Source organism: Pelobates fuscus, chromosome 5 (assembly GCF_036172605.1).
Source record: "Pelobates fuscus isolate aPelFus1 chromosome 5, aPelFus1.pri, whole genome shotgun sequence".
Lineage (NCBI taxonomy): Eukaryota > Metazoa > Chordata > Amphibia > Anura > Pelobatidae > Pelobates > Pelobates fuscus.
The window spans coordinates 198,177,151-198,198,132 of NC_086321.1; the positions used below are offsets into that span (position 1 = coordinate 198,177,151).

The 20,982-nt window shown below is 40.3% G+C and overlaps 1 protein-coding gene across 3 annotated transcripts in view; it reads left to right on the forward strand.

The window, feature by feature from the left end:
• The window catches only part of SEMA4D (semaphorin 4D), a 141,859-nt gene that overhangs the window by 100,843 nt on the left and 20,034 nt on the right, over positions 1-20,982 (forward strand). For 2 of the 3 annotated variants that reach the window (XM_063454940.1, XM_063454941.1), the window contains exons 11-16: positions 2,077-2,233; positions 2,924-3,146; positions 4,213-4,328; positions 4,576-4,748; positions 5,882-5,925; positions 9,269-9,475. In XM_063454940.1, the coding sequence (XP_063311010.1) occupies positions 2,077-2,233; positions 2,924-3,146; positions 4,213-4,328; positions 4,576-4,748; positions 5,882-5,925; positions 9,269-9,475 (920 nt within the window). Of the gene's footprint in view, positions 1-2,076; positions 2,234-2,923; positions 3,147-4,212; positions 4,329-4,575; positions 4,749-5,881; positions 5,926-6,782; positions 8,940-9,268; positions 9,476-20,982 lie in introns of those variants that run through there. The other variant, XM_063454939.1, reaches the window with a different exon arrangement.

Consider the following 20,982-nt stretch of genomic DNA (forward strand, 5'->3'; position numbering starts at 1 on the left):
ATCCCGTCACCCTTTTTTTTACTTTAAAAAGGTTATTTTACGCCCCTTTTTTCCAGTGCCACAATAGTCTCATCACAGCTGACTCCGCTATGTGCCTGAGATCATCAAATTTAACAATGTCAGCCAATCCAATACCGGCCCAAAGAAAAGTATTGGGAGTCTATTGCACATTCTCGTCAAAACCCATTTCCCCAACAATCCGCTTCTCTTCATTGAAATGCATTGAATTAGTGGATCTCTATGGAGAAGTTCATCGCCTCCATGCAGATCGTGTAGAAACCGAACACCTGTGCTGCATACTGGGCAGCACTGCCCCAGGAAGCACCTCTAGTGGCCATCTGAGTGACTGCCACTAGAGGTGTTACTAGGCAGTAATGTAAACACTGAAAAGGCAGTTTTATAAATGAAAATGCCCGCAAGGATAGGATATAGACATTAGAACAAATACATTATTCTGTAGTTGTTCTGGTGATTATAGTGTCCTTTTAATCTACAGTAACAGACCCCTTCACAAGGTTTCTCTATTTTCATAGCCACTAAATTCAGGGTGTGTACCAACATTTACTTACCTTGACCGAACAAATTAATTACACCAAGTGTCAGCCATAGAGACCATGTAGAAAAAGATGGAGTTTTATAGGAATATTACAGAAATAACGTTTCAGCCAAACAATGTGGTCTTTTTCTAATGGATTTAACAAATGTGAAATTGTGCAGCCAAAACTTTATTTCTGTGTCTGATTCCTGTCAAAGTCTGCAGTTTCACCAATCTGGAGTGCATAGTGCCATCTTTTGCTACGTGGTCTACATTGACTTATATTAATACTACGTTAAGAATAATTCTGGTAAAACCATTCGTACTAACTAACTCTTTGTAGAAATAAGCATAGTCTTGTATGTCTCTGATAAAATTGCCTCTACTAATATTACCTGGGTAATATTACATCCTCAAGATCCTTAACGGACAAGTGTCATAACACTTCTTGTTTGTCTGTTTTTTAAAGTTTACTACATTTGATAAAATGTTATGATTTTTTTTTTTTAATGATTGATGGTTTTTTTTTAGGAAAAAATGTTCGGCCAGTCTCTACTATTTTCTGACCAGCTGCTTCTCAACCTAACTTGCTTGCTACTGCAACTGCTCTTTGTGACACTGCAGCAACAGGCAAGTTGGATTGAGCCAACATGGCTGCTCAGCCAAACAGAAATGTAAGGTTTTCTGCAAAAAAAGTTTCATTCATTGTAAAAATTTAAAAACAAAAACAAAAAAACAAGTAACAATTGGATGTTCTTTGTCCTTTAAGATACTATAAAAACTAGAGCACTTAAAGGAACACTATAGAGTCAGGAAACACAAACCTGTATTCCTGACCCTACAGTGTTAAAATCACAATCTAGCCCCCCTTACTCCCTAAATATAGTATATAGTATAATCTTACTTGTATTCAAGTCTGCTGCTGCTGGCTCTGCTACTGATCAACCTGGTTGGCTGACATCGTCAGAAGTGATTCTCTGAGCCTTCCCCATATAATTGGCTGAGACTGTCAAGGAGGCAGATCAGGGGCAGAGCCAGCACAAGTCAGGTGAGGGTGAAGATACTGATGGCATGAGGGTGAATATACTGAATGGCAGTGCTGCACAGTGTGTAGCTCTGCTGCAGGAAGCACCTCTAGTAGCCTTCTGAGGAGTGGGCAGTGGAGGTATCCCTAGGCTGTAATGTAAACACTGTATTTTCAATGAAAATACAGTGTTTACCGAAAAAAAGCCTGCAGGGAATGATTATACTCACCAGAACAAATACAATAAGCTGTAGTTGTTTTGGTGACTATAGTGTGCCTTTAAGAAAGGAATAAAAACAGAGTGATGTATAGAAGCAGATTAGATAAAGTTTAGTTTTGGTTACAGTAAGTGAATATCTGTCTAAATAATGCAACAATAACAAAAAGCAATTTGCCTTAAACAATTTTGTGCCATTATTCAGATTTTATGCAATAGCACCTGCAGAATATACGTAAATAGAATATACAATTAAGTACTCCTACAGAGATCTTAATATATGTTTTCATACTTCTAAAGGAATAACGTTGGAATATCTGCTGTGTGTGCCTACAATGTCTCTGCTGTGGAAGCCGTATTTGCAACGGGAAAGTATATGCAGAGTGCAACAGTGGAGCAATCACACACTAAGTGGGTACGCTTTAATGGAGAAATTCCCAAACCTCGTCCAGGAGCGGTAAGTGTATTTTACCTGTTCTGTTTATTCGGAAACCTAAATGTATGAAGCCAGGTATAGACAGTACACAGCTCAGTAGTATGTTTGACTTCTTCATGATTTCCGATCCTACCCAAAACCCTGTTGGGTAAGGGGAACTGCCACAGCTTTAAAAAAAAAATCCTTGCACCAGCCCTGTTCTCATTCTTAGTATCCAAAGAGATTCTTTCTGGGTCTTGAGGTCACCAAAATCTGTTGGGTGTCATGTGCTGTATAATGTGTGAACTGTATGATGAACAAGTATTTAAACTGCTCCTGTTACATTTGTACAACATTTATTTATTCAACAGAAATTGCAAAACAAGCTGTAGGGAATCATAGGTGTCAGGATATGAAAATTCCCCTTTATACGTCAGTCTGTTTTGTAGTTTTTGGGTTTTTTTGCCGTGCTCTGTATTGTTGAGCAAAAACTCTTTCTGAAAACCCTTTTGTATAAATTTCCAACGAATCCTTATCACATAGTGAGTCAATATACTGTAATTACATGATCGGCTTTCCAGTTTTACAAAAGCCTTACTCGGCCCACAGTTTTGAAACATAATGCGTACTCTGCGCATTTTAGAAAAGCTTTAAACGACTATTCACTTTATTAAACTAACTACTGGTTACAGATATTTTCATTATTATCATTTTTCTTTACATATCTAAAAGTGCATCAACAATGAAGCCAGATCGTTGAATTACACCAGCTCGCTTAATCTTCCCGACAAGACATTACGGTTTGTTAAAGACCACCCTCTCATAGAGGATTCAGTGGATCCAATTGGCAATAAACCAAGGCTTGTGATCCAAAATGTGGCTTTCACACAGATTGTAGTGGACCAGGTGACTGCGTTGGATGGAATTACCTATGACATCATGTTTTTAAGTACAGGTATAATAGATATGGGCAAACATGTGCTGCCATTTTAACAATTCATTTTTCTCCCCTGCTATTTCAGGATTCATTCCCGTGCATATTGCTGGATAAGTGTAGAATATTAAATATTCTATGTTCATATTCCTATTAGGTATGGATGTCTAATGGGTTAAAAAAGAACAGATGATAATTTGCTATGCTGTACCATGAGAAGTCTGGGCAGTTGGTGTATAACGAGAGCATTGAGGGTCGTTAATATATGTCCATATATGGCCAGAGTTTTAGATAAAAGTTCTGACATAATTATAGTCATGTCTATAAAGGAACAGTGGAGAAAGGACCACGTTCTATTTTTCATATCTTCCTCTGACTTTCTGCTCAAAGACGATTACTCTCCATCGAAGATCTCTCTCTCTGTAACATTCGTGAGCTGTACCATCTTTTAGGTTTTTGCGTATGTATTGCTGTTTGCATTATAAGGAGAATAGATGTATAATTTTTTTATTAACAATGTCGGATTGCATATTAATAGTTTTGGGTGATATAGAAGTATATTATGGCGAGCCATGGGAGGCATACTGTAGGCACCCAGACCACTTCGGCTCATTGAAGTGGTCTTGGTGCAGTGTCCCTATCCCCCTTAGTCCTGTGATGTAAAACATTACAGTTCCTTTGACATAATTTCCTTTGAAATGCTATACATCTGAGCTAAATTTCAAGTGTCAAAGCAAAGAGTCTGAATACTTATGTCAATGTGATATTTCCGTTTTTTTTCTTTTTTAATAAATTTGCAAAGTTTTCAAAATACTGTTTTGTCTACTTTGTCGTTATGAGGCATTGAGTTTAGATTGACGTGAAAAAAAAATGATTTAAACAATTGTAGGATAAGGCTGCAACACAAAAAAAGTGGTAAAATAAAAGGGTCTGAATATTTTCTGAATGCACTGTAGCTGTAAACTATCAGATTGGCTGAATGGAAAGAAGTACCATATTTGAATACACCATTTCTAATGATTTCATGTACATATATTGTTATTATGGCTCTACGTGCATGCTGAATGATATATTTTTTTCTCTGCAGATAAAGGTAAGCTGCTCAAAGCTGTCAATCAGCATTCTGAGATGCGTATTATTGAGGAAATTGTGTTGTTTCCTGATATGGAACCAGTCCAGAACCTGCTCCTTTCAACCAAACAGGTAAAGTTGAAAATATCCCTTGTGTGTAGGAAGGCAGATGATAAAATAGCAGTTGGTGTTCAGTTACTGTTTTCTTCTCCTTCTTAAATAATTTTTGTTTAATTAAATAAACTATATCTTGGTTTACATATGACATTTTTTTTAAAATTTTTATGGAAAAAAAGTTACGTCAGTACCTAACCATAGTAACGAACTCCAATGGAGATGTGAAGAAGTTACCTCATGTGATTTTTCCCTCCTCTTTCAGCGCAAACGATATATCTATGCTGGCTCCAGTGTGGGTGTGGTACAGACCCCTGTTGCGTTTTGTGAGAAGTTTACCTCATGCATAGAGTGTGCTTTGACAAGAGATCCATACTGTGCTTGGAACAAAGTAGAAAGTTCCTGTGTTAATATCCTTCAGGACAGAAATGATGACAGGTAAATAACGCATATTCTCTCTTCACTCCAGCATACTGAAAGCTTTCTTTTTAGGACATGATTATATGAAACACGTTGATGTTTCTTAGATCTATACAGAATCACTCAAAGCAATAGCAATATATTTATTGGAAAAATACACTTCAAATAAAAGTTTTAGATTACAGGCCAAAATTTGTGAGCTGAAAATGTGGCTTAGGGATTTTTTCCAGTTCATTTACTTTGTATTCCTGACCATTCACACGTTAGTGAATGACCCTTAACCAACTCACTACCCATCATGTGTCCATAATGCCTAACCTTCATTTATACTTTTGATCACCAGCTTGCAGAGGAGCAAATTTCTCCGTCAGTAACCCATTCCACCCATCTATTGTCCGCTATAAATTACAACAGTAGTTGGCTGTAAAGTACAACCTTTTTAAATAATAAAGGAAGCTTCATACAATTACAAAAAAAAAAAGGGAGGATGAATGAATGGTATATCTCTGTTGCTTTAACACTTTTTAAGAAGAATTTTTAGAAATTAATCATTTAAATGATTGGACTGTATGTGAGCATTATGCTCAAATGAAAACATTATTTTATGGGGTTTTTGTTGCCTTTATGTTAATTTAAGCTATTACGCTGCTTCTTGTGCTTGAAGATCCCTTGGTCTATATTGGTGTTTCAAGGTAGAAAAAGTCAGTTCTCTTTTAGATATTGCAGTGGGTATTGACAGGTTAGATGATAACTTTGCATGAGCAGAGAAGAATCTTTTCCAAAGGGTAAACCAGTTGTTTTCTCAAGCGTTTTACCATTTAAAAGATCTTTGCCCTCAACGCTAGATTATTGTGATTTTTGCCATGGCTTTATTATTATTTTTTGGGAGAATTATTTGTTCTCATAAGATAAGGTTTAATAATCAACATATCAAAATAAATCATTTACGATAGTCTAACTATTATTTCCCTTTATTTAAAATTATATAAAGTAGCACATTTTGTATTTCTGGTTTTTGTTTACCAAATTTGTTTAGGTTTTTTTTTTTTTTTTTTTTTTAAAGTTGCTTTTAGCCATGTGTTGAATGTTTAGAATGTTGACTGTTACTGTTTAACTTATTGTCTCCTCCTAATACCTTATTTAAATTTTAGGCTCTTGGTACAAGCATTAAATGGTGATACATCACAATGCCAAGGTAAGCTTTGAAATCATTACTTTTCCTCCTTTTTAAGGCCAAAAATGTAGCTCAAACAAAGGAAACATCAAATCTTACACACAAATAAAATATATGCATTGCTCACTCATACAATGCTTAAGGGGTTAATTGCCTTTAACATTTATTATATAGCAGTGCCTCTGGAAAAAATGTAATGCTTCCCTCACTCCCTTGAAAATGTAAGGTTGGTCCGCAAGCATATCTTAAAGGAGCATTGGCATCTGAAATAAATGTGGTGTATGAGCATTGGCTATATTATGGCTAAGTGTCCTTGGCCCCTTTTGCTTAAAATCCTTGTTTTTTAGTCAATGTGATTTATTTCCCACATAAATGGGATACTCCATAGTGGTTTTACCACATCATTTAATTCTTTGCAGAGAGAACACACTAAAAAATATAAAATAAATACTATAAAGTGCCCCTTGTTTACAGCAAGAATCCAAGATCTGCTCTTCCTTTAGAAATAGTCTCATCAACATGGAATTTGGCTATGATTTCAGTAAGAGGGCTATAAGTCTGTCATTAACAGGGTTTGTTTAGTGTTGCTCACATGGGAGAATAGAGCCGATCAGACCTTTTTCATCACAAAAAGAAAACATATCGTGTGTGTGAATAAAAACTGACAAGGGCATGAAAAAATAAATAGCTGAAGCATGTTTACATTGCCACTTGATATATGTATATTGTTTTTGAAGAAATGTAAGCTGCAGTAGATGTTCTTCAGCCATTAGTGTTAGTGGAGGTTCACAAGTTTATTTTAAAACATGGTACTGAAGGATTAATTTGATTAAAGCATGATGTGTCACAATTGTTGATATTTAACCCCACTTTTTTAGATTCTATCGATAAAGGAACAGAAAACACTGTGATGCACACTGTGAAGTCAGGAAGCATGGTTGAACTCAGCTGTTCTCACAAGTCTAAACTGGCCTCTCTGGTTTGGACTTTCAATAATGAAAGACTTACAGATAATAATCCCAGATATCGTCTGCTGCACAAAGGAATACTTCTTTTTAACGTCACTGAGGTGGACACGGGTACTTATCAATGCTTGTTCCAGGAGTCTCTGATGGGGAACATGAATTCCCAGCTGATAATAAGTTATGCCATAGAGTTGGAGAAGATCCCACCTCCCCCTTTAACTACATTCCATCAGATCTTAACTGAAGCTAACCTGGGGACAACACAGGCTAACACAGTAGGTACGGACAGTACTACCACTGAAACACCTTCAACCACACAATCTAAGACATCATCTGCTGCTGTAAGGAACATGACGAGCAGAATGCCAACAACTCTGACTACAGCAACTTTAACTGAGATAGTTAATTATATTCCGGATTTAGGAATGGAAAAGGCATACTTGAAAAACCCAAGTGACTGCTCTCTCCTCATCTTTCCCATCGTGTTGTTGTTGATCTTGTTTATCAGTCTGTTGACATACAACTGCTTTAAAGGTTTTATTCCAGAACCTTGCTTAAAATATCGTTCTGCTCTGTACTCTGGTAATAAGAAAACCCCACCAGCTTTTGTAGACTGTGAACAAGGTGTAAATGAAACACTAGTTAGCAGTCAAAAACAATATGTGGAGCCAATCAAGGCACCACGTGACACTGGATATGAGACAGAGACAGATTGTGGAAATGGAAACATCCCACATAAAGAGGCCCTGGAAAAAACGGACATGATCGAAAAGGATAAGCCTTTTGATGTGAAATGTGATTTAAAATATGCAGATTCAGATGGGGAATGAAAGAGACTTTATAATTTTAAATACTTAAAAAACAAAACAAAACCAACAACAAAACTTAAACTTGCTGACCAGAACATAAGATGAGCATTTTATCAAGTGTTGATAAAACAACAAAGTGAGAGAAAAATAAATCTCATCTTTTTCATTAAATTCATTAAGTTCCAGATAAGCCAGCAAAGGATTGTCCCATCGTTTACCTCTCTGGACAGGTTAATTATTACTAGTCCTCTGAGAGCCAAACATACTGGCATTTTAACCATTATTTTGTCATCTTTGCTGTTTTCTACAGGCTTCTAAGATTCCCAGATTTTGTTCACCACTGTTTTATATATTCTTTGCTTTCTTTCATTACCTTTTCATAACTTTTCTCCCCTTTTTTTCTCTTTTTTTTTCTCCTTGGCTTTTATTGATAGAACATAATGCAAAGAATTGGTCAAGGATATCAGTTGTTGCAATATACCTTATCTGATTTTAATTCCAAATTGGAAATGTTATGGTTTATCAAATTGGTAAGAACCTATTAGGCAGTTCCTAAATTAGGGTGATCACATTTTTTGCCTAGTGTTCAAATGTACAGATGTTCATATTGCAGCATGTAGATCAATAATCTGTAAATACTCCATATGATCTGTTAGTGATTGTGGGACAAATCTGGTTTAATTTATGTTACTTTCTCAGGGAAAATGTTTTTATACAACTTTACTCTCAGCGTACAATTCTCATCTGGAAAGTGATTGGATATAAAATCCTGTGGTTTAAAACAACAATTATTTATGCTTCACACTTTTTTAAGACTTGGAGTATGGACTTATTTCATTGATAATGAAGACGCATATATCAAGCCATGCCTATAGATATATTTGCACAGTGGACATCCGAAATATATATTATCGCTGAGTCGAAACCGCAAAAGTGGTTTATTGGAGCTGGTGCGTGATTTCAAAACTGAGCCACAACATTAAGACAATTTCTAACAAAAAATAAAATTAAATAAGAAGTCTTGTATACCGGTTTACCACTGGAGTTCAGAGACTGCTAACTGCATTGGAAAGATGTTTTAAGGGCGTATAAATGGGACTGTTTAGGTACAGACGTTCCTGATAACATTTTTTAAAAAAAAGGGGTTTTAGAGTTAAAACATTTAAATAACTGTTCACGATATCTGAAAATAGTTTATTTTTTTATAAATGTGAATCATAGCTGTAATTATTAAACAATGTCTTAATAAATAGTTTTATGGAAATATATGTATATATATTATTGTGTAATATTGTAACGTCATGACGTAAAATGTTTCCTTTTTAATTTGTTTTGTTGCGTTTAAAAATTAAACCTCCCACCTTTTGAAAAATGCTCCATTGCAATAATCTTCACAATTTATCTGCACTTAGATATACTTGGAGTTTCTATCCATATATTCATATAAATTGGAAATGTGTCAGATTCACTTCCGACCTTGCATCATTCGTTTTCTATGCATTCTTCTTCTTTTTATTATTTGTTTTCCTGTGTGGTTTTTATTTTCCTCAGTACTCTCTTTCTGTTTCTCTATCCCTTTCTGTCACACAGCCTCATCTCCCATACCTTTTCCTCCTCCTGCTACCTCCTCTCTGTCCTCTGTGGGACCTGGCTTTAATCCTTCACTGTCAAGCATGCTGCCTGAAGTTATATCTAATGCAGAGACTGACTCTCTCCTGCTACTTCCACCCTTCTTAAGTGATCAGGGACACTTTGTACATGCCCTTGGAACATTCCACCTTTTCTGCCACGCTACTGGTGAGTATACCTCTTAGTAACATAGACACAAATTTAGTTCATGCGTGTTCTTAAATCAGTATTGTCATGTTTTTTTTCCTTTTATACCCCCTGTGTCTTAATGATTATTCAGCCCCCTTGCCATTTGCCTTTTTTATATTTATTTTATTTTCTTCCTTGTGCTGGACGCAGCCATGTTGTTCTCCTCTGTCCATGGTGACTGCCCTACTGTGGGATTCTTTTTGACTGATGGATTGTGGGTAAATTTGATTGGCAGCTGAAAAAGAACCTTGCTTAAACTATGCCCATTGTAACCAGCCCCCAGCAAAACAGTGTAGATTACTGCACATGTAGATTCCTAATCATTGAAGTGGTTAGAGTAACCCTTAACCCCTTAAGGACCAAACTTCTGGAATAAAAGGGAATCATGACGTGCCAGACATGTCATGTGTCCTTAAGGGGTTAAAGCAAGCCCTAATATGTAACGTTCACACCTTCTATAATCCTAGCCTTTCAGTTTTCCTGTTTACACCAATGTTTTATTTTAACCTTGTACTGTACATTGTTGCAGAATATGTAGCTCTTCCAGAGTGTGCAATACATAAGACATTTTGGGATAACAATGCAGTTATTTCAATATAAGCTTAGTATTGACTACTGATAAATAGTTGTATAATGACAGAAATGTGGTAGAACTGCGTACATTAAAGGGGCACTATAGTCACCAGACCAACTACAGCTTATTGCATTTGTTCTGGCGAGTAGAATCATTCCCTTTAGGCTTTTTGCTGTAAACACTGTCTTTTCAGAGAAAATGCAGTGTTTACATTACAGCCTAGCGATAACTCCACTGCCCACTCCTTAGATGGCTGCTAAAGCTGCTTCCTCGGGCAGTGCTGCAGAGTAAGCAGCACTGCCATGCAGTGTATCCACCCTCTGCATGCAGACACTGAACTTTCCTCATAGAGATGCATCAATTCAATTCATCTCTATGAGGAGATGCTGATTGGCCAGGGATGTGCTTGACTTGTGCTGGCTCTGCCCCTGAACTGCCTCCTTGACAGTCTCAGCCAATCCTATGGGGAAGCATTGTGATTGGCTCAGACCACCACTTCTGATGATGTCAGCAAACAGAGGCAGTTCAGGGGCAGAGCCAGCAGCTTCAGACTTAGTACAAGTAAAATTGTACTATATTTAGGGTGGGGGGGGGGGGGGGAGCAGGGGGACTAGATGGTGTTTAAAAAAAAATACATATTTGTATTTTATTAGAGTTTTACAACTCAACAAATTTACATCTGAATTGCAGTATTCATATAAGCAAAAACAAAGCCAAATGTTGACAGGTATGTCTTATTCTGTGGCATCATCGTTCTGGGATTTGACACAAGGTTTGGCGATCAAATTTGCTGCAAATTTAGAGATGTGCGTACATTACTAAACATTGGTAAAACATGAGAACTCCATAACGAACAGCATAACATAACTATTGGGGTGTCTATGAGGTGCCTGCTTATGGGGTGTGATATATTTGGTCACCTCTCAAGGGGACGGCTGTTGGGTGGTGGGGGAGTATGTTGTGATTAGCTTTTAAGTGCTTGCATGAGGTGTGACCTATGTGGGGGTGGACTTGAGTTCGTGGGGGTATCAGGTAGGATTCTGTCTTGGCTTTGTCTGTGTTAGTCCATTTTTGCATGCCTGTTTAGCCTTTGTTTTCCCGGATCTGTTCTGGGTAGTGTCTCTGGTGGTAAGGTTTAGTTGTTGGAGGAAAGTAGCTTGGTCATCCGTCGAGGTTAGGGTGATCCCCCTTCTGAACCTGCAGTGAGCCGTCAGCTTCCCCATCTGAAGCGGATCGTTGTCTCTCGCAGCTGTTTAGCAATTAGTGCTGCAAAGGGAATGTCTCCGTATATGGCTATGTGTGTCCCTCAAATTGTATAGTATTCATTTGTCTTGAGCAGGACAGTATTATGGTTCACACCGCTGCGTACCTGTTCACAACTATGGTGTCCCTGGGTGCATCGTCTGGTGGCGGCCGCTGCTTTTCAGATTCGTAATGCTGTAAGCAGTGTGCTTGGGTTCGTGTCGCCTTTGATGCCAATTGTGGCTATTCGTTTCTGTACAAATGGTAGTAGGTCATTCACATTGACACTTTTTGGGATGCCCTGCAGGCAAACATTCTGCTTTCTGTGCCTCCCTTCCATCGCTGTGACGGTTCTTGTTACACTTTGGACCAGTTGTGAGAGGTCCACGCCCCCTAGATGGTGGTTTTAACACTATAGTGTTCCTTTAAAAAGGAAGTGACATTTATTGACATTTCAAAGGTTACTTGTACATAAAACTCCTGAAAATGTACACCCACGCCATGTTCATGTGGTTATACATTAACTGAAAGAGTTTAGCAACTAGTTTTGTGTTTTCATATTAATGCCTGTATATTTCCTTTGCTATTTTAACATAAAATGCCTACCAGTGCACATTATGTAGTTTGGTATGAATGTTGGTTTATATATAGGCAAACACAAATTTGCTTATTCACTCCCCCCGTCTGAGAAACAACAGTGCCTTGCTCTCCCCTGCCAGCCCTGCTGTGTGCCTTTAAGGACCAGGGGGTAGATCAGTGATCTCCCTCACCAGTCTGCAGGCATTTTGCTGGCAGGGGAGGGAGAGAGGACCTGGGAGCTCAGCCTCTCGCGAGCACAGAGTGTTGCTGCAGTTACCACAGCAATGCTCCAGCTCTTGTGAGAGTGAACTCTAGCCTCAGGAGCTGCAGGCTAGAGTTCACTCTCACCACTAGGACCACCAGGGATTGCAGGAAATAGCCCCGCTCCCTCTGCAAAGTTAAGAAGGATAGGGTGATATAAAAATTATTTATTTTAATAAAAATAAAAAAGTATATATTTATCTACCCCCCAAACACAAACTGCTCCCCTATACACACACACACACACACACACACTGCCCCTCAATACACACATCCTCCCTAAATACACACAAACACATACACACTGCCTCCAATACACACAAATACTGCCCCAAATACACACACACTGCCCCAAATACACACACACCCTCCCTAAATACACACACACACACTGCCCCAACACACACACACACACTGCCCCAATACACACACAGTTGTAACGAAGCTCCCTGTTCCTCGACTGGGTACCTCTGCCAAAGACCGCTTCCTAGCTGGAACAGGGGACAAACCGCAGCACTTCTGCCCACAGTCGCCATGGCTTGACTGGGGCCCTGGAACCGCTCCTTCCTAGAGCCGAATAGGGAATTCGCTCTAGACACCCCCAGGTACTGGACGCCATTCAGTCCTGAGAGTGCTAGTCCTTACAAGGACTTTCCCCGTTGGATCCCCTGCAAGCTGGAACAGCAGACATTGGAGGGAAAGCAGATTTACTCCTGTAACAGGATGACACACGGTTTTGGAGTGTAAGCTGGAATAGATTTTAATGGTGCCACACTTGGCCTTATATGACAATCCCCATGCAAGGGGTACGCACACATGGACCTGATGGTGGACTGATTTGCAACTTCACAAACCAATAACAATAAGGTTACAAGGCACGACATTCCCACACACAGCACACAATCCCTATACCTGGGAGATAATTGGATCAGTAACTGTACTAAATCTAATCCAATTATCTTCAAGCACAGAAAAAAACATCCCAAAACACATAGTATCCCTACAAATGTCATCCCCTGATCGCCTTGATCTGGGTGACCAACATATCCAAAACTCACCCAGATCAGTTCAGTGGTTCAGAAATTCTATGGAAGTAATTTATTTGACCGACCGCAGGCATTGTCCCATGCCCAAAACAGCTCCAGAGAATCAGGGCTTGCGGTCGGTCTAGTTCGGTAGTTTGAAAATTAACAAGCTACCGATCGGACTCAATAGTCCTCCCCTGGAGCTTGTTCCCCTCATCCAGACGAATTATCTCACTGAACAGTGCCATTCTAAGTTGAATAGAATCGAACATGATGATGGAATTCCAGCGGTGTTTGGGAGTTTCTGTATCCGATTTTGGTTCCAGGAGATTCATGCCCAAACACCGCTGCCTGCGTACATGCAAACAAGATGGCCGCCACCTCGTGGTTGTCCATAGGAATTGCGGCCACCCAGACAAATAATTAGAACACTGCAGTGAGAAAAGTTCCAAGTTGTTAATAGTTGTTAACAAGCTCCAGGGTGGTCTTTGGTTCCTGTGGTTGTTTGGTAAATGAACCATATAGTCCAAATTGCACGAACAGATACGTTTACATTATTTTTCACAGGGTCCATAGTCTGGGCAGGAGGCTGGTAAGCAGGCTCCTCCAGGAGCTTGTGGCAAACTCAGGTAAAAAGGGGAGTTTGTCACAACAGTACTGCCTCCAATACATACACAAACACATTGCACCCTCATAAACACACACACTGCCTTCCAATACACACACTGCACCCCTCATACACACACTACACCCCCATACACACACACTGCCATCCATAAACAGACACTTCACCCCTTCTGCCCCCATACACATACTGCACCCCTCACACACAATGCACCACTATATACACACACACACACACACACACACACACTGCATTCCACAAACACTGCACCCCTCACACACACACTACTGCCCCTATTCCCTACTACTGTCCCTATTCCCTGACAATATTAGGGAATAGGGGCACTCATGACACCATATCCACTACAGAGAGCTGTAGTGGTTATTGTGCCTAGATTGTTTCTTAAAATAATCTACAAGTGCCCCTCCCGAGATTAGGTTTTGGATCCGCCCTTGACTCTGATACTATTGATTTAATGCAATAGATATTTCAGTAAATATGAAAATTTAGCACCGCATTCTTGGCAGTAAGTAACTAAAGTGCTGTATATCAATTAATAACCGAAGGCACCAGTGGATGTCTTCTCCAAATTTCTCGGTAAAGTAGTAGCGACAGTGCCTCATACCTACCAAATGTCCTTATTAGGAGAGACAGTTCATATTCTGGGCCCAGATCCCTCTCTCTTTTTTTCTTTCCTAATGCCTGTTTTGCCACACCACAGTATTGTTGGTGTGTCTGAGTGTATAACAATGCTACACATCAATAATACTTACAGTAAATATGTGTTTAGAAATCAGTCCGTGTAAATAAGATGCACTGTTCTAAATTACATTTTAGTTGCATAAATTGTTATTGGTAAATCACCTAACATTTCTCAGAATAACAACACCTCTTGCCACACTCCAACACTCCAAGTGTCCTTTTAAATTGTTAGGAGGTACCTCGCTGCTATAGCCCTTAAAACAGGGCAAATCTCAATCTACGACTTGCCTGGTAACTGTAAAATGAGTTACTCAATGAACTAATCAAAAGGAGCAGCATATCGCCACCTGGTGGGCAAAGGTGCAATATTCAACAATACTGATTTAGAGCAATGTTCTACAACCTTTTAACACCCGCAGCCCAGCAAAAAAAGAGGAGAAATATTTTGTGGACCGGCGTCGGCAAGATATAAAACCCATTAGTATGTGTGAGGGGTGCTGTGTGTGTGTATAGGGGGCAGTGTATGTGTGTGTATGGGGGAGAATTATTGTGGGTCTGTGGGGTTGGAGGGTAGATTAATAAATATACATTTTTATTTTTTTTTAAATAAATTATTATTTTGATATCCCTCGTCCCTGCTTACGTTTGCCTGGGAGGGGGGATAGTACAAGGCAATCTCTGGTGGTCCAAGTGGTAAGAGTGAACTCTAGCAGCTCAGGCTAGAGTTCAGTATCGCGAGATTTGGAGCAATGCCAGGGTAACTGCGGCAACGTTTCGAGCTCGCGAGAGGAGAACCCGGCGGAGCTGCAGGTTAGAGCTCCCCCGGGTCCTCTCTCCCTCCCCTGCCAACTGCCAGCATTACAATGCTAGCAGGCCAGAGAGGGAGATCTCTGATCTCCCCTCCGGTTCTGCAGAGCCGGCAGGAGAGAGGGAGGAGGCACAGTTCCCGGTGCTATGATCATAGCACCGGGAAATATTTTGCGGCAATTCATTGCCGGTCCATGAAAGCTTTCACCCGACTCTACCGCTACAATGTAGCGGTAGAGTCGGGTGAAAGCTTTCGCGGACTGGCAATTAATTCTTGCGGACCACCGCTTGAAGATTTAGTGGACCGTGGGAGTTTCCTGCCTTACAAAATGATAAATTGCATTTTAAGCAAACCAAGTTGGATCCACTAATAATTTACATTCTCCATACAATATCAAGCTTTTTTAAGAATACATTTTTAGTCCAATACATACAGCATGTACTTAAGTAATGTTCTTTGGAAGATAGTATTGTCTCTTTAAATCTGATTGCATGTAAGGTATATGGAGTCCATGGAGAAATTTAAGGAGATTCCAGATTGTTTCATATCTTAACATAAAGAAGCCGTTATTTGAGGCCACAGGATATGTAATTGATCTGAAGTTGTATGTATTATAAATGATCCAGTGTGACATTGCGAAACATGTCTGGGTGAGTGTCTCATCAACATACATTTTTTTTTTTTTTTTTTTTTCAATTAAAACACATTCTAAAGTACACAAATACATCTTACCCTATACAATACCTGCTGTAATACCACTGGTAAGTCTGCTCTATTTTGAATGGTAAATTAGCTTTTTGTTAATGTACCGTTCCTTGTTTAATAGGCTTTAATATGCTATTATATGATGTTGAGGTTAAGGCAGGAGTAGAGTAGGCAACCTTTGGCACTCTAGATATTGTGGACTACATCTCACATACTGCTCTTACTGCCATAATGCTGGCAAAGCAGATGATGTGGTCCACAACATTTGGAGTTGCCTCTCCCTGGGTTAACCCCTTAGGACCAAACTTCTGGAATAAAAGGGAATCATGACATGTCACACATGTCATGTGTCCTTAAGGGGTTAAAGGGACACTATAGTCACCAGAACAACTACAGCTTATTGTATTTGTTCTGGTGAGTAGAATCATTCCCTTCAGACTTTCTGCAGTAAACACTTTTTTTTTCATAGTAAAGGCAGTGTTCACATTAAAGCCTAGGGATACCTCCAGTGGCCACTCCTCCTATGGCTTCTAGATGTGCTTTCTGAGGCAGTGCTGTACAGTGTGCAGCACCTCCACTCAGTGTCTCCACTCTTTGCATGGAACATTTATGCTTATTGGCCAGGGCTGTGTTTGGCTTGTGCTGGCTCTGCTCCTTATCTGCCTTCTTGACTTTTCTCCTATTGAAAAGAATTGTGATTGGCTAAGATCACGAGTTCTGATGTTGTCAGCCATGGAGGCAGATCAGCTGTAGAGCCAGCAGCAGCAGATTGGAATAAAGGCAAGATTTGACTATATTTCGGGTGGTAAGGGAATACATGTTTGTGTTCCTGACCTCATAGTGTTCCTTTAGGCATACAGAGCAAGAAGAGCTGAACTGTCTCTGTTTATTAAACACAGCTGCTTATTTGTTTGTGCAGGCTTCTAACACTTATAGTCATTTATTAGAGAAACCAATTTTTCAATACTGCATTGCATGATGACGTGTTCTGAGCATAGCCATAATGGATAGTGTTATTAATAAGACACATACAAACTGCCTTAAATCAGTCCAGTAATTATATTTATTTTCATCACCTCTCTATGACACATGAGGGTTTGCAGAACCACTTTTATTGGTATCAAAAACATATGTTAAAAGGCATTTTTACAGGACAGTCTCCGGTCTTACACCGAAATTGTTCCAATTATCTGATTGACGTGATTTACCTTCAAAGTTCCTGCAGCTAACCCCAGTACCAAGCACACAGAAGTAGGCTGTCCCGTTCAAGTAAAATACTTAAACAGTCCTGGGCTTCATATTTTGACCTGATGGAGGTTTTTTTTATATTCCATAAGTTCCTGCTCAGCAGTTAATCACAATTTCAGTCAGTGAATGATGTATAAATAAGGATAAGATTTTCATTGTACATATTATTTTATTTATAGAATAAATTGTGGGATGTACTTCTAAACGGTATTTACATTTTGTTGGAATTCAGATGTGTTTGTTATTTTACCTTTAACTGCCTAACTTTTTGGTTTCTTTTAAATGTTACAAGCTTACAACTATGGATTGGCCAAAGTAAGTACCATATACTTCCATACTTATCAAATGCTTTAAGGCAGTATTCGCAACAAGCTGTACAAATACAGGATTTGAAGACAGAAAAGGTGTTTTCATATATACATCATGTGTATGGCTTGGGTTCTTGGAAGAATTGCGTTCAGAGGCATAATTAACAAAATAAATATTGGGGTTCAAAGCTTGGTGTAAAAATTTATCGTACAAGACAACAAGTAGTGGAGAACACTCACATTACAGGTGCACATTTAGGTACCCCTTAACCTCCCTCAAAAAAGTCAAAACTTGTGGTCAGAGCATGAGTACTGCAGTAGTGTATGGATGTTGTCTGCAAGTTTGATTGCTGTGTGTTTGATGTAAGTGCATGGTGCTAGTATTCCCTGGAACTGGCACTTTTAAGGATTGATCAAAGGCAAAAGTAAAATATGGAAATAAAAAAACAAATGCGTTTGCCGTTTATAGGTGCAGCTAAGAGTAAATATTTATGACTAGACTTTTGGTATTAAGTAGTAATCAGTTAGATTTGAATATTATAAAAGCGAAGTCTGAACATTCTGCAGTATGGATGAAACGTTCCTTTTGGGAATGTTCAGAGTCAGGGCTGGCGTTACATGGGACCACTAATAAGATAGCACATCTTGCTTTATTTCCCTTGCTCTGTGTCAGGGTACCTGAAGTCTCTACCTCTGAGAGAGGTATAGACTTAGAAGTTTATCCGTCCGGACGGCATGTCTCCTCGGTCCCTCGCGGTTCACCCGGTCTTGCAAACGCCGGCCGCGAGGGAGTCACTTCCTTTTCTAGCACGACGTCCGGAAGCCGACGTCATGACGCCAACCCGGAACGGCCTGTCACTCTATTCTGTGGAGACGAATCAGGACTCGTCGGAGGCGTGTCCTCTCTCCCAAACCAGGGTATTTAACAGTGTTCCTCTCATTTACTCATTGCCCTGTCGTGGTTCTAGCCAGCCTAGTCTCGCAGTGCTCTTGTATCCTTGTTATCGTTTTGGTTTTGACCCGGCTTGTTTGTACTATTCTGCTTTATCTGTATTCCTTTGACCCGGCTTGTCCCTCGCTTACCTGTCTTCTCGTTCCCCCGACCTCGGCTTGTCTCTGACCATTCTCTACTCTTTCTGTGCGTTAGTCCGGCCATTCTAAGGTCCGGTATACGTACCTTTCTACTGTTTGTACTCTGCGTGTTGGATCCCTGTCCCGATCCTGACATTACGACAGGGCCAATGGATCCTGCAGGTACAAGCAGTCAGCTTGGTCCTTCCGATCCTAGGTTTGACGCCATGGAACACAGAATGGACCAGATGGCCTTAGCACTACAGGCATTATTGTCCCGTGCTAATAACCCACCAGAGGAGACACGTACTACTACTGTTTCTCCAGTGACTTCGGGCCTAGAGGTAGCCACTGTAGGTGCCTCTTCCCGTATTACCCCACCAGTACGTTATGCTGGCTCTCCAGAGAAGTGTCGTGGTTTTTTTTTTTTTTTTTTAAATTCTTTATTTTTGCACTCGACAGGAAAGGCAGAAGCAATACGACATGTAAGCTTGCGCAGAAGCCAAAATATACAGGAACATATAATCAAAGACAAATATATAACACCTTTGGCACCCACAACAATTCACTGTATGCAGTCTGTAATACCTGCCCCCTATCGAGGGATTTTTTTTTTTTTGTAGCAACATCAATTAAGTTCCTTACTGTTACACAGGAGAGGCATAGCGAGAAATAGCGGTAAGGCAAATCCTGTGCAATAGTATACATTGTTAGATAACCCCTACCAGAGCTCTTATCGTAACACATACCAGTCCTATAGATAATCCACCTCCGGAATTCCAGGCTATCCGCCTCTCTGCAAGTATATTGTACTACTAGACAGGTCTTGTACCTTAAGCAATAGCCCAGAGGCCACCCAAAGTAGGATGAGCCCCAGGGATCCCCGTCTCTCCAACATGTCCCATGTCTGTGCTAGGAAGGAACCACTTCCAAGTGAACTGAGACAACACAAATGAAAGAATAACAGAATAGAAGAGAAAACCCCTATATATATCAAGGGTTTTGTAGAAGTATAAAAAGAAGAGAAGAAGAGAGAAGAAAGAATAGAAACAAGGATTAAGGAATAAAGAGGGGGGGGGAGGGAGGGCGGACGAGCTAGGGACCCCCCGAAGTAGTGTGCGTGATCCCATCCCATTAAGTATCCCCAGTGCCCGGGGCGCTATTGTCCCACGGTTCCCAAACTTTTTGGAAGGCCGCTACGGTCCCTCGCATCCTGGCAGTAAGATCCTCCATGATCCTGCTGTCCCTTATTCTAGAGATCACCCCCCCGAACTCCGGTCCTCCAGGTGTTAACCAAGCCGCTGCTATAGTTCTATGCGCACTCAAGGTGATTGTCCTCACCAATCTCTGTTCTTTCCTGGACCATCCCTCTATAGTTCTATTTAAAAGATAGATCCATGGGTCTAGGGGGAGGGGTCTGCCAAATGTCTGTCTCATTAGGTTTTCAACAGCCTTCCAGAAACCCTGGAGCGCCGGGCATTCCCACCACATATGGAGATACGTACCCCGGAAACCGCAGCTCCTCCAACAATCGTCGGAGTCTAGTTTGTGCATTTTGTGTAAAATGACCGGGGTAGTATACCATCTGAGCATGGTTTTCCATGCCTGTTCTTGTTGTGTGACGCATATAGAGGCGCTCTTGGTGGCTTCCCAGATTTCCTGCCATTCGATACCTTCGAGTACTTCCCCTAAGTCCTGTTCCCATTTGTCAATGTACGCCAGTCTACCCCATTCTCTAGTTTCTGTACTAAGGTGAGCGTATATGAGGGTGATCATCCCCTTGGGGGCAGATGCATCTCTACAAAGTTTCTCGTAGAAGGTAAACTGCCCCTTGGCCGCGGCTATAATATCTGGTTTCCTAGCAAAGTCCCTCACCTGGAGGTATCGAAAATAATCTGTTGGAGTCAGGTGGGTGATTTGTTGGAGGTCTTGAAAAGGGATCACGGTCCCCCCTCGATAGAGTTGGTAATATCGTTGAACCCCGGTTTTTTCTATATTGCGAAAATTCCTCGGGGCCATACCAGGTGGAAATGCTCGATTCCTAAGTATCGGAGTCATGGGGGAGGGGGATGAGGTGAGTCCGAATTTGGTGCTGTTCACATCCCATAATCGTAGAGAATTAAGGATGGCCGGGCAGGTTACTCTGACCATGGGCCTATGTTCTCTCGGGACCCACATAGTGAATTGGGGAACATCAAGACCGACCATCAAAGATTCTATTTCCACCCATCTCCTGTCACCCACAGGGGAATGCCACATAATCACCTGGGACAGCTGGGCCGCCAAATAGTAATAGTACAAGTTTGGAAGCCCCAATCCCCCTCTATCTTTACGCCTA